This window comes from Armigeres subalbatus, unplaced genomic scaffold, assembly GCF_024139115.2.
Source record: "Armigeres subalbatus isolate Guangzhou_Male unplaced genomic scaffold, GZ_Asu_2 Contig423, whole genome shotgun sequence".
Lineage (NCBI taxonomy): Eukaryota > Metazoa > Arthropoda > Insecta > Diptera > Culicidae > Armigeres > Armigeres subalbatus.
This window is the reverse complement of record NW_026943176.1, coordinates 179,013-192,286: the sequence shown is the minus strand read 5'-3', so window position 1 is coordinate 192,286 and position 13,274 is coordinate 179,013. Positions and strand designations below refer to the sequence as shown.

General features: G+C 38.7%; 2 protein-coding genes across 2 annotated transcripts in view; one reads left to right on the top strand and one right to left on the bottom strand.

The window, feature by feature from the left end:
• Positions 1 to 5,278, top strand: part of LOC134204153 (ADP-ribose glycohydrolase OARD1-like) — a 50,612-nt gene extending 45,334 nt beyond the window's left edge. The window contains exons 2-3 of the mRNA XM_062678979.1: positions 4,695 to 4,997; positions 5,052 to 5,278. Of these exons, the coding sequence (XP_062534963.1) occupies positions 4,695 to 4,997; positions 5,052 to 5,201 (453 nt within the window). The 3' untranslated portion in view covers positions 5,202 to 5,278. The remainder of the gene's footprint in view (positions 1 to 4,694; positions 4,998 to 5,051) is intronic.
• On the bottom strand, positions 5,234 to 6,594 carry LOC134204152 (dnaJ homolog subfamily B member 13-like). The gene is made up of 5 exons (XM_062678978.1): positions 6,496 to 6,594; positions 6,319 to 6,443; positions 6,069 to 6,192; positions 5,424 to 6,010; positions 5,234 to 5,362 (listed from the first exon to the last, which is right to left on the bottom strand). Exons 1-5 carry the CDS (start codon positions 6,561 to 6,563, stop codon positions 5,271 to 5,273), a joined length of 996 nt encoding a protein of 331 aa, XP_062534962.1. The 5' UTR covers positions 6,564 to 6,594; the 3' UTR covers positions 5,234 to 5,270.
• Between the last annotated feature and the right edge of the window lie 6,680 nt (positions 6,595 to 13,274).

The following is a 13,274-nucleotide window of genomic DNA, read 5'->3' as shown; positions in this document are numbered from 1 at the left end:
TCTACTTGAACCTACCAGTCGGAAGTAACCACCAGCTTTATAGGGTTGCTGTCAAGCATTCTTGAAATATGCCCTGCCCATCGTACCCTTCCAGCTTTAGCTACCTTCTGGGTACTGGGTTCGCCGTAGAGCTGGGCGAGCTCTTGTTTCAACCTTCGCCGCCACACACCATTCACTTGCACAACGCCAAAGATGGACCTAAGCACGCGTTGCCGTTATTAGAACTGAATTATCTTACCAAACTGACTTAAGTATGTTTTTGTGCCGTTATTAGAACTATAAATATTTACAACTGAATTATCTTACCAAACTGACTTAAGTATGTTTTTGTATGGCTAACTTGCTCGGGTTTAGCATAAGTGTTGCTTTCAATGTTTAATAAAATGAAAGGTAAAAATTAAATTTTAATTTAGTGTTTATGTTCATAATGGAGAGAATTAAGAGTTCGTGTAGAATAATAGTAGTTAGAAGATGTTATACTTGATCACAGCATTTATTAACCGATCTTTGCTGCCAAATCTCGTCAAAGTTCTAATCAACGGACTAGAAAAAGCATCTTTGATATGTAAGCCAAAATCTATTCCTGTACCTCTACAGAACTCAGAAACATGATAATTCAAGATATGGTATTTTGACGTGAATGGAAGCTGCGGCTTTTTCCAGCTGCTAGCAAAGCCATCAATCAAAACCATGCTCGTGTTTCAAAGAGCTGTATTTTGCGTACACTTTTTTGAAATCATTCAGAAACTGCTGATTGAAATATTAATTAGAAAATTGTTAATGTTTAAGCAGAGTAATACCGTATTCCGAAAGATCGGGATACTAGTGAACTCTATGCAATTTGTTGATATCTCATCTGTACTTGGTTCACCCATAAATTTACTCAACATGAAAACCCAAAAGAATATGCACAATGCTTGTCAATATTTTTCTTTCTCTTGTGCATTTTTCCTGATGTTTTCCTTGGTTCTCGAGATCTCATTCTATATGCCGAGCTCACTCGTAGCTTTTCCATACGCCATCTTTGGAGTCATTACCAGTCCGATGATTCTTTTGCGTGGAAATCTCAGAATATGATAAAGCTCCGTCAATTCAATTGTTACAGCATCTGCCGAAGATCTAACCTGTTATATAATGCTGTAATAATTTAAGCTGTTGCTTTTTTCATACTCCAATCTTTACTCCAATCGTACTTCTGATGCTCGAATACATTTGTAAATACAATAAAAAAATTCAAACTTTAATCTGAATGACATTTAACAAAGAATCCGCAGCCTGCACGTGAATTCATGAATGGTTTTGAACATAGCATTCTTGAAGATAGACGGCTTTAAACTATACAAAAAACATACCTAAGTCAGTTTGGTGAGCTTAACTGCCGTTCTACGCATGCTTGTACCAAATTCAAAAAACGACAAATGAGAAAATGGCATTTGAAATTGAACACTAATTTTCATTGCTGGCGTTTAACCATGATGCAATATAAGATTATTACATCACAGAACCATTCAGAAGACTTAATTTCATTGAAATCATTTTTATTTTTCACTCACAAATAGAATTTGCGACAACGATCATGAAAATAGTTTGGCGGGACAGTTATGCCGAGAAATAGAGCACTTGTTTTATGGTTTCTACGCATACCAGCCCCGTTCAATGCATGATTTTGTGAATGACTACTGCGATTGACTTGCGTCTCCACATGATTTATCTATGGAAGTGAGCCTGCCACGTGGTTGAAGTGATTATGTCGCTTAGAATGAGTATTGTACAAATTGCACCTATTAAACAAGTGCAACAGCCTAAGATTGCAAGATCTAAACAGAAAATGCTATTCCAATGTGTGTTGCTCCATAAAATAACAGAATCCGCCATAATGATGAATTTAATCACCGCGAGACAATTATGCGTAGAAATTAAGCGATGGGACAAATAGACTTGATGTTGTTTTCAATGATTTTCCGAACAAAGTTCGAAATCTGTTAGAGTTTTCTAAAAGTATACATCAAAATAGACTGCTTTATGGTGAAAAGTTGAAATCCACAAAAACTAACATGGGACAACTATGCGTAGAAGGGCAGTTAATCAGTTGTGAAAATTTATAATTGTAATAAAGGCAACAAATGCAAACTGGTTGAAAACAACTTGGACCACTTTTTGGACGGCTTTGAAGGTATTTTGGGGACATTATTTAATTAAAATATAGGTTCTTTTGAAATTTCTTGATTAAAAACTTCAAATCAAGATTTCTCGAGATTCCTCCTAGGGATTTTTTTAAAAATTGGTCCAGAGGTGCAGAATTACCACAGGAATCGAGCCCTGTACTTGGTTTTGATGGACATTTTTATTTTATAACTAGCTTTATGTACCCGGCCTTGCTCGGAATTGCCAGTTTGATTCGCAGTTTTTTTTTCACAATCGGAAAATGAATAAACCAATTGGTCAACAGGATAATTGCGTTTTCTTATCGATACTTCATCATTTGATCAGAAGAAGGCAGATTTCATTTGAAAACATTGACTGGTTTTGAAGAAGGGAGCAAACCCATAATCGCCATATTCCGGGCAAACGTTTATTTCTAAAGAAGGAAAAACATCCACCGATGCCTTATTCCGGGCAAACGTCTATTTTTAAAGAAGGGATCACATTCACCATCCAGAAGGAAACACATTAATCATTGCTTGTCACTGGGCAACCATAATTTCGATAAATGGTTAAATTGATCGATAACTAAACAATACAATAATGGGTTCAGAAGTTAGGCTGGAGCATACACACAAACATACAAACATTGAGTTTTATATATCTCGGGTACTTATTCAAAAGGACGTATGTGATTTTGTAAACAAAGATGCATACGTCGATTTGTCAAATATGATGGCACTCCTACGCAAACCAACACAACGAACATGTAGCCGAAACCTCCCCTACCTTTCTGTGGTGATGGTTTGCGTGGGAGTGCTATCAGATTGCAGAAATCAACGTTTAAATTTTTGTTTACAAAATCACATACGTCACATACGTTGAATAAGTATCCGAGATATATAGATAGCTAATAGCTATATGTATTCGGCTTTGCTAGGGACTGAAAAGTAAATTATTCAATTAAAATGTCCAATGCTGTAGCACAAAACCCACAGAGGTAGATCTACCGCTCATAGAATTGTTCCTTTGTATCAATCTATTTTTATATATTTGTTTGGCCCTTCTACCTTTTCAATAAACATCTTCCAAAAATAGAGAATAAGTGTACCAAATCTGGTTGTAATTTATCCTGGGAGTTACACTGAATTGCTCATTTTTTTAAAGACAACCCCTTCCCCATAACTTCCCTTTTTCCCCAATGACCCTCCACCTCCTTTGTTATCTTCTCCTTGGGATAGAAAATGTGTACACCAATTTTGGTTGAAATCGGTCCTGGGAGTTAGGTGTTACACTGAATTGCTCTTTTCTAAATACAACCCTTCCCCTTACCCTCCCTTTTCCCAATGATCATCCCACCCCTTTGTTATTTTCTCCTTAGGATAGAGAATGTGTGTACCAAATTTGGATGAAATCGGTCCAGGGGTTCAAAAGATACACTGAATTGCTTGTTTTCTGAACAATACCCCTCCCCTCAGACCCCTCCCCTCTTTCCCAAATTACACTTCCATATGATCGACTACTCTTAGTGAATATGTGTACAAAATTTGGTTGATATGGGTACTGGGGGTTGGGAGTTACACTGAATTGCTCGTTTTATAAAGACAACCCTCCCCCATACCCTCCCTTTTTACAATGACCGCCCCACCTTTGTTATCTTTTGTTTAGGGTAGAGAATGTTTGTATCAAATTTGGTTGAAATCGGTGCAGGGGTTCAGAATTTACTCTGAATTACCCGTTTTCTGAACCATACCCTCCTCAGACCCCTCCCCTTTCAAAGATTACACTCTCATATGGTTGTCTCCTTATATTGAATATGTGTACAAAATTTGATTGAAATCGGTCCTAGGAGATGCAAGTTACACATAATTGTTCGTTTTCTAAACAAAACCCCTCCCCCTTTTCTAAATGACCCTCCCACCCCCTTTGTCAACTTCCCCTGAGGATAGAGAACGTGTGTACCAAATTTGGTTGAATTCGGCCAAGTGGTTCAGAAGTAGTTAGCGAACATACATACATAGATTGATTTTTATATATATTTTATATTTATATTTATATTTATATTATATTTATAATTTATAATAACGGCCTACCGGGGCACCGTGGCTGCAGGCTCGCCGCGCTTGTAAGCGTAATATCTGGGGCGTTTTGACTAGTTAAACATATTTTCGAAAAACGTTACATTTTTGAAGATGGAAGCAATTTTATATCATGTTGATTGTTATCCACTGGGAAACGTTATTTTGTGGTCCTACTGAGTGTTCCAGTGCAAGTTTTGCGGACAGTATCCTAGCGTCGCTCCAGAATGTTGAGCAAACAAACATTGTTCGATTTAGCTAATATTTCTATTATGTAGTACAAAAATAATTCCATACTCACATAGTATGATGGTTTTACAAATATTTAAAGGTACCAACTAATGTTTACCCTTAGTTAGTTATAGTTTTCTAGAAATCAAAGAAGTTGCGTTTTCGCCTGGTGGGGCGCATTATACCGTCTTAGATTTTATTCAACCTAAATATTAACTCAATGGTTCTTTTCCTTCTCCGCAGGATTCCAAAATGGCGGAATGCGTTCGCGAAATCGAGGGCGATCTGTTCGCCGCTCCCAAGGATCACTCCCTGGCGCACTGTGTCGCTGCCGATTTGAAAATGGGCGGTGGCATTGCGGTAAAATTCAAACAGGTTTTCAAACAGGTCGATGAACTCAAGGCCCAAAAGGTTGGCGTTGGCGGGGTTGCGGTACTCAAGGATGGCGAACGGTTCGTGTACTACCTGGTCACGAAGCGTGGTTCGATGGACAAACCGACGTATGGCGATCTAACGAACTCGCTGGACGCCATGCGGAAACATATGGTAGGATGAAGGTGAAGATTGAAATGGATTTGTTTTACGTTTTAACATTTTTAGGTTGCAAACGGTGCTAAAAAGCTGGCTATACCAAGAATCGGGTGTGGCATTGATGGACTTGAGTGGTCAAAGGTAAAAGGTATTCTTAATTCTACGTTTGAACAAGACAAAGATGTTGAAGTTGTTGTGTTTAATTTTGTTCCAAAATAATTATATTTGAACTAATTTGTACAATTAAAAATCTCATGTTCCTTCGTAGTGAATAAATTGATCAATCCTTCATTCAATATTGCTAGTGGCTTCATGAACCTCGTCGAATAAAAGCCGAAATTTTTCCCTGAGGTTCTTAGATATGAAACTGGGAAACGATACTAAAAGAAAAAATAAAATCAATTTATATTCGATGGGTACAACAAACAGAAACATACGTACTCGAAAAAGTTATATGCAAATCGCCTCGCTTAGTCTGGTTCTCCGAATCAGGTATTGGCAATCCTTCACCTTTTATGATTTTCAAATAACCTGGATGGACAACGTCTACAATTTGTATCACGAGTTGTCTACCATCAACACCAACGAATTCCAGTGGAAACCCAATCAGAGCGTCTTTCAGGCTTATCCGAACCTCCATGTGTAGATCCGGCCCTTCCCTCCGGAACCGTTCATGTTCCCGCTCTCGCACCACGAATACAATATCCGACGGAAAAGTCTTCGGACTACAGTTACCGGCTCCCTCGAAGCGAATCCTGGCTCCGGTAGCAATTCCTGCCGTTATGGGAACAGTAATGGTTTCCTCTATCATCTTTGTTTGGACTTGGACTTCGTCGACGAACTCCTCACGTGTGATTTTCATCTTCTTGATAGCACCGTGGTAGATCTCTTCCAGCTCGAGATCGACATATTGCTCGATGTCTGGTGCCTTGGTACGGACAAGGCTGGTGTCGTTCTGGCAAAGAGGCGGAGGATTTGTAACTGCATCAATCAAATCTCCGTAGGGTGAATAGGTGGCAAAGAACTCCCTGGAAATGTAAATCATAAATTAAATTGAATTTGGAGCTTTAAGTACGATGTATTAACTTATAGATCTTCATACAATCGTTTGAAAATTTGTACGGTTGTACAAATCCGGTTGGAGTCACGACACCCGTTTTCAATCCCTCCTCTCCATAAAGGTCGTAGATTCGTTTCCTTAGGGGGTTTGCTTGAACATAAATTTTGAAATAATTTTTCTTTTATAAATACTAGCATTCGGCGAGATTGATAGGTCTCAGCCGAACAATTGAAAAACATCAGGCAAAGAAAAAAATACTAGCATCAGTAATCTTACAAAGTACGTCAAAAGCCTCATTCAGTAGTTCCCAGTAATGAGGCAACGACATCGATCGAAATGGTATTTCTGGAGTATCATGAAAATCATTCTTGGGGTGGCAGCGAACGGCCCATTTTCGATACCTAAATAAAACAAGTTTAAAAACGAGAATGTGTATTGAAGGGAAAAACCTACGCTAGCCGAATTTCAATTTCGGACGCACTTCTAGGAATGTCCAAAACAGCATAGTAATCAAATCCCATGGTTCTTGATAGAAACAATTACATATACAACTGTAGCCTACTAGATCAAAAGGGTTTCAGCCTATTTTATTTAACGTTAAATTTATATTTATTTTTGTTGTTTTGTGTTTAACAAGATAAAAGTGTTTAGCTCATCAGTCTTTCTTTTTTGTTCAGCTGGGATTTTGAATTGAAAGTTTTAACACATTCTCTTTAGAATGTCCTACATTTTTGCCTTTTAATGCACTTTTTGAATTGATCTTAAAGCGTAGTATGGACTTCAACTGGGCCCTCCTTAGCTGTGCGGTAGAACGCGCGGCTACAAAGCAAGACCATGCTGAGGGTGGCTGGGTTCGATTCCCGGTGCCGGTCTAGGCAATTTTCGGATTGGAAATTGTCTCGACTTCCCTGGGCATAAAAGTATCATCGTGCTAGCCTCATGATATACAAATGCAAAAATGGTAATCTGGCTTAGAAACCTTGCAGTTAATAACTGTGGAAGTGCTTAATGAACACTAAACTGCGAGGCGGCTCTGTCCCAGTGTGGGGATGTAATGCCAATAAGAAGAAGAAGAAGGACTTCAAAAGTTTGCAAAAAGATAGGACAATATATAGGAAATGGTCAAGGAATGTTACTGACATTCCTTGAGCAGCATTTCAGCATTTCGCGTGCGCTCATGGCGTCTTGTGGGTAAATTTACATTATTTACACCCACCTGAGACCACCTGAGAAGTTTGTTGGCTTGATTTTGACAATGACAACACAAAAGTCAGTTGTGCTATGACTTTCGTTTTCATTGAGGTTTAAGAAAAAAGTATTCAAAGAAACATTCGAAATGATGAATCAATGCGGCATTTTGAGTTGTAATACTAAACAGTTAGACCCAAGAGTTTTCTTGCATCAAATTCCTACAGGGAAAACAGATTTTCAAATTAGAAGAAGACAGTTGTGAATCAAAGCTATTGGCAGAATCGACCTAGACTATGACTATGCTAAATTTTGTAGTCAGCACTCCGAAACAGGTATTTCAAACCGAAAAACATAATGCTGGAACTTTGTACATTTGAGGCAAACCAGCGAAATTCAACGAAAATTGCGAAGCGATCAAAGTTGTACAACATGTCGGAGCGTGTATGGGGCCCCTAACGAACGAACAGAAAGTCGACAATCTCAATCTGCGATGGATTCAAATAACAACGAATTACTATCCGAAGGTAACATTACTCATTTAATTTTGAAATTATTTTGCTTATTTCTGGAGTATTACAGTCGAGGCCGACGACAAATATGAAATGACAGTTTTTGCTTTCAACGAAGTGTCTCCGAATTTAGTTACTGAGAAGCTCAATGAACCAAAGGAATTCAATGTTTTATTCGAAAACAACTATGTCTTTGATGAAATGCGGAACGCGTACGATATATTGGAAGAACGACTGGAAGACGAATTTTTGGAAGAACGTATAAACAACTAGTCGACCCGGCAGACGTTGTCCTGCATAGTAGGCGAGAATGTGCGTTCCGAACTGCCCATGCAAAGTTCGCACAGGAATCACAATTTTAGTTTTTCATGATTTGCTCAACTTTACTCGTAATTTTTGCATTAGGAAATATCATATAAACCCGTCGGAAACTATGACGAATGTTTCTGCTGAAGGAATGAAAAAAATCCATCCAGCCGTTTTCGAGTTATGCGGATACGAACACAGACCATTTCATTTTTATATATAAGAAGATGAGACAAGCTGAATCGCCGACTGATGGTTACTGGGATGACATGATCGAAGAACGACGAGAAGATCAAATTAATTACTACGTAGATGCACTAGACCAAGATGAATACAGGTGCTCCAATCTTCCAAGTTTGCGGAAGAGAAGAAGGCGGGGGTGAAAAATTCATTTTCAGTGCAAAACGAAAACAAACCGGCTGGCTTTCCCATACTAAAATCCAAGATGGCTGAATCGTGAATTTGGCAAATTGGAACACCTAATGGTGTATTTATCTTGCACTAGACTTTGAACATCAGGAGCCAGAGAATAGCAACATGACAAACACCTCGGGATACAGCCCAATTGAAGCGGTTGATCATCCGGATTTAGTAGGAGGTAACGAAGCTTTTGAAAACCAAAGATGCAGAAATCAGATTATTGCTGTCCAATGAGCAGCTCGAAGTAGCTCGAAGTTATTCCCATCCCTCTCCTGCCTATTTGCTGACAAAAAAGAGCGAGCAGGACGGGACAACTGCGAGCTGCTCATTGGACAGCACTATCGCTTGGAAACCCCTAGATGTGGAGCACTGCCGTAATCTGAAAAAGTGACGTATACGCCATTTTCCAAAAATGGTGTTAACGAGTAGTACTCATCGAGCTCTTTAACAGAAAAATGGGAATCATGTAGGTTGTAAATTGGCCAATATTACAGCTCATGTGTAACAGTGGTTGTAGAGAATGAAGAAAAAACCCAACTTAATTCACCGAGTGGTGCGACTGCCTTTCTCGCATTTAGCCAAGACACCAACCTTATATGGCGCTTATATAGTTCGATTCCATTTTCTTAATAACTTTTAAATGCAATGGTCGATCGTTATCAAATTCAATAGTGATCAACAAGGCTTTGTCCCCTGTCGAATGCAACTTGTTGCGAGAAAATCGATTAAGAATTACTATATGAAAAAGTGGCTAATGTTTTTCGGTTTTCGGACAGACAGACATTTGTTCAGTTCAACGAGCTGAGTTTTTTTTTAGTCTTTATTAAGGTGTTTTTTAATCTACAGACTAAGATCAACACCGAACGAGCTGAGTCGATTGTATATACCATTGTACATCATGGATCTCCGATACTTCTAAAAAAGTTCGATTTTGGAGTGAAATGATAGCCTTTCGGTAAAACTTTGTTGTACGAGAAAGGCAAAAAATGTTGTAGTAGAACATATGGTGAACGACTAAGTAGAGAAAAACATAACATTTGCGATAACAGTCCAAAATTATTCGAAAGCCAAAAAGTTTCTGTCGAGGTTTTCTTTTAGTGATAAACAAATAAAGTTCAATTCACACAGTAGGAAACAGTTGTGGTAGATGTTAGGGTTCATTTTATCTTACTTGTAAGCTACATATGTTTAAGTGAATTTGTGTATTCTGTGTTTGGGCCTGAAGATAGGCAATTAAAATTATAAATGAAGAAATTCCCAGACACAAACTTTTAAATTATAATTTAAATGATTCTAAGTAAAAATGTGGTTTAATTATTTTTACCTATACTAGAAATTTCTCTGTTTTGACCATCTATGTTTATCAAAATCTATTCTACTAAAAAAAGGCCTGTGAAACAATTCTAAATATATCCGCAAGAATGAGATTCTTAGAGCTCATAACATATTTCAGAAAATTAAGATTGAATTGAATGAAGTATAAGCTCTAAAAGTTTTAGATTAAAAATAATAAGCCCATAGATATTTCAAAAATAATTTAGATAAACATAGTTATTAATTGAATTTTTACAACAAAAGTTAGTGCCATCATAACTTTTATGAATTGTCCATTACAACAGAGGATTTTGATCGGAGCGTAACAAGTCCATACGTAGGGAACAAGACAATCTTTTGTTACTCATAGTTCGATAATGAAAACATTTGAACAAAATGGCGCTCTTCTAAGATGATTATCATGAATTTACCACTTTCATGGAGGTTCTGGATTTAAGGGAGGACCTCCAGTTGCAACTGAGGTTTATGAGAATGGGCCACATCAATCATTCGGTATTGAGAGACGGGTAAGTTTTATGAACTGTCCACTTTTACGCATGCCTCGAATCTTCCGAAGGACCTCCGGTGGCCACTCATAACAACCAGGAAATGTGATAAGACACGGAAATAGACTATGATAGGGATTATTATTACATAACGTTGTAAGCATTTAGCATTCCCGAAACTGGAAACGCAAGAAATTACTTCAAAAATTGGTCTTGAAATCTTTGTTCCTTTGATCCGATCTCTGGTAACCAGCAATGCAGTCCGGAACAACATCCGCGGAAACCACACCTTCACTTTGATTACAAAAGATTAAAATTGATTCAAAAATGATTTTTTTGAAGCGAATTGAAGTTACGGGTAACGAGACGAGCCAGCCTTGGGCTGAAAGTCTTTTTAATAAAGATATAAGAAAAGTTACGGGTATTTTTGACTAGCTAATGCACTGTGTATAACCGTATAACTGTTTTTGCTGTAGCATCCAGAGCAGCACATTTGTATTGGACGCAGGATTGGACGACTTCTGTGACTCATATTCTAGCGATTCTGGGCACATGAAACCTGTCTAAAATGTGAAAAGTGTGGCATTGTGGATGGTATCTCTTTTTCTCTTTTTGGTACTAAAAAGTCTTGCAGTGCCAGATATGTCTGGCATAATGGCATCCTTGGGCGACACATGGCACTAAATAATTCAAGGTGCCCAAATAGAATCCTACACCAAAAATTGGGCTATGAATTCAACTACTTGGCTGTTATAGACAAAACACATTTGCGGGATTTGACTGAAGGACCAAAATCGACAAAAAAAAGGTTCATTTACTTAAATGTAAATGTAGATTAAGTAATTTTAAGTGTGGTGTTCGTTTCCTGTTTACTGGCATCTGTATGTGATGCGTCAGGAACTAATTTTCGTTTACCGTCTTTTATTATCGTTACCGTACCGCTTGCAATGCTCTAAGATCCATCAATGTATGGAGTATTTGTTTGAAATTGCATAATTTATGTTAGATTAGGAAGTAATCGTCAACAATTTTCCTTCAATCATATTGACGAAATTTTTGTGGATGCTTTTAGACCATCCACAAAAATTTCATTCCCGTTGGTTGAAGGTTGTGTTACGGCTCATTTTATCTTACTTGTAAGTGACAAATGATTGAGTGGATTTGTGTATGTTCCATTCCAGAATGTTCTGTGTTTGTGCCGGAAGATAGGCAATTAAAATTCAAGACAAAATTTTCAAAACGACTTATCTGCTTTTGTGAACAAAGATTCAAACGACGATTTGACGAATCGGATAGCTCTCCCACGCAAATCAACATCATCAACAGGTAGCGGAAACCTTCACCTACCTATTGATGGTGTTGGTTTGCGTGGGAGAGCTATCAGATTCGTCAAATCGTCGTTTGAATCTTTGTTTACAAAAGCAGATAAGTCGTTTTGAAAATTTTGTCTTGAGTTATCAATAATCCATATACATAAAAATGAATTTCTGTCTGTCTGAACCTTATAGACTACGAAACTACTGAACCGATCGGCGTGTAAATTTGTATGCCGATGTTTTTGGGGCCGGGGAAGATTCTCAAGATGGTTCGAGACCCCCCTTACAAATAACTCGGGAATTAATCAGAGAATAAATCAATTTTAGGCGAAACGAAGTTCGTCGGGTCTGCTAGTTCAAAATATAATTAATTCAAGGTGCCCAAATAGGATTGACATTCCTTGACACATCAAGCTATGAATACAGCAACCAAATTGCTATAGACAAAAGGCAACACGCTAATCAAATACATTTGCGGGATTTGACTGATGGACGACAACCTTTAACGAAACTTCGTCATATCTCGCAATGGGCAACATATTGGACGTTTCTCTCGGGGCACAGAGGGATCGTCAGTTATTTTAATTCGTTGTTTGTTTATTGTCTATTTTGTATTTCTTTTGTAAATTTTTATGTAATATCGGTTGCATTCTTCGAAGCAAAACCTAGAAAGAAAGATAAAATTAGATAATTACAAATATAAATAAACATAAAATGGAACTTTCGAACGCTTATTGAAGTGATCCACAGTTTAAGCGTTGTCAAAAAGCAAATGGACTGCTTTGAAAATTGTGCAGAAGGCCTGGCAAGCCGATATGCTTCAGAAGAAGAAGGAGCAGATGGAACGAATGAAGGCGAAGCAGAAGACTTTCAAGAAGCAAATGGCGATCATGGACATGGAGATACCAGATCTTTCAACTTCCAAGGTGTCCAAGCCCTCGTCGAAATGTGTTGCCAACCATTCACGAGCAGGACGTTCTAGCAAAGTAAAAAAATGTGTGGAAGCTAACCCAGAAGATGCTGACGATGAGAACACTGAGGAAGAGGACGAAGATACTGAAGAGAAAAGAGAACCGGAATCGGAGCTCTGATTTGTCACTGGAGAAGGGAGCCAAATGGCGCGATTCGCGGAAGATCAGGAAGCGGGTAGTAAAATACAGCCAAGACAGGCTGGGGATACAGCAGACTCACCCGCATGAAATGGGCTAACGTACAAGCTTCCCAAGATTTCGGGAAAACCAGCGCAGTGGCACATTTTTTTACGCGGCCTATAAAGCATCAAACGATACCTGTGGTTACATGAACCACGATAGCCTGGTAAGGCTGCAGGACGCGCTCGAAGGTGACGCCCTCGAGCTGGTATATGGCACCTACTATTGCCGGAGTTGATCCCGAGGGTTATCGAGAAGCTACGTCGGCACTTTGGTCGCCCGGAACAACTGCTTGAGAGTCTGCTGGTTGGACTCCCCTAAGCCGGACGTTGGAGCAACTCTGCGACCATCTGGAGGCCGCCGATCTACGGCAACACCTCGTGAATCCACTGCTAATAAAATTTTTGTTCGCTGAGCTGCCGGATTGCGAAAAGCATGAGCGGGTGCACTATCGAAGAGGACGGGGAGATACGACATTGTGGATACTGACAGACCTCTTATGGAAATCGTGGACGATGC

Excerpts from the sequence above, each read along its gene's own strand:
- LOC134204152 (XM_062678978.1), bottom strand. The coding sequence starts at position 6,563 with ATGGGATTTGATTACTATGCTGTTTTGGACATTCCTAGAAGTGCGTCC. Across the intron at positions 6,444-6,495 it reads GAAATTGAAATTCGGCTAGC|GTATCGAAAATGGGCCGTTC; the intron begins GTAGGTTTTTCC and ends TGTTTTATTTAG. Across the intron at positions 5,363-5,423 it reads TTTGCATATAACTTTTTCGA|TATCGTTTCCCAGTTTCATA; the intron begins GTACGTATGTTT and ends TTTTTCTTTTAG.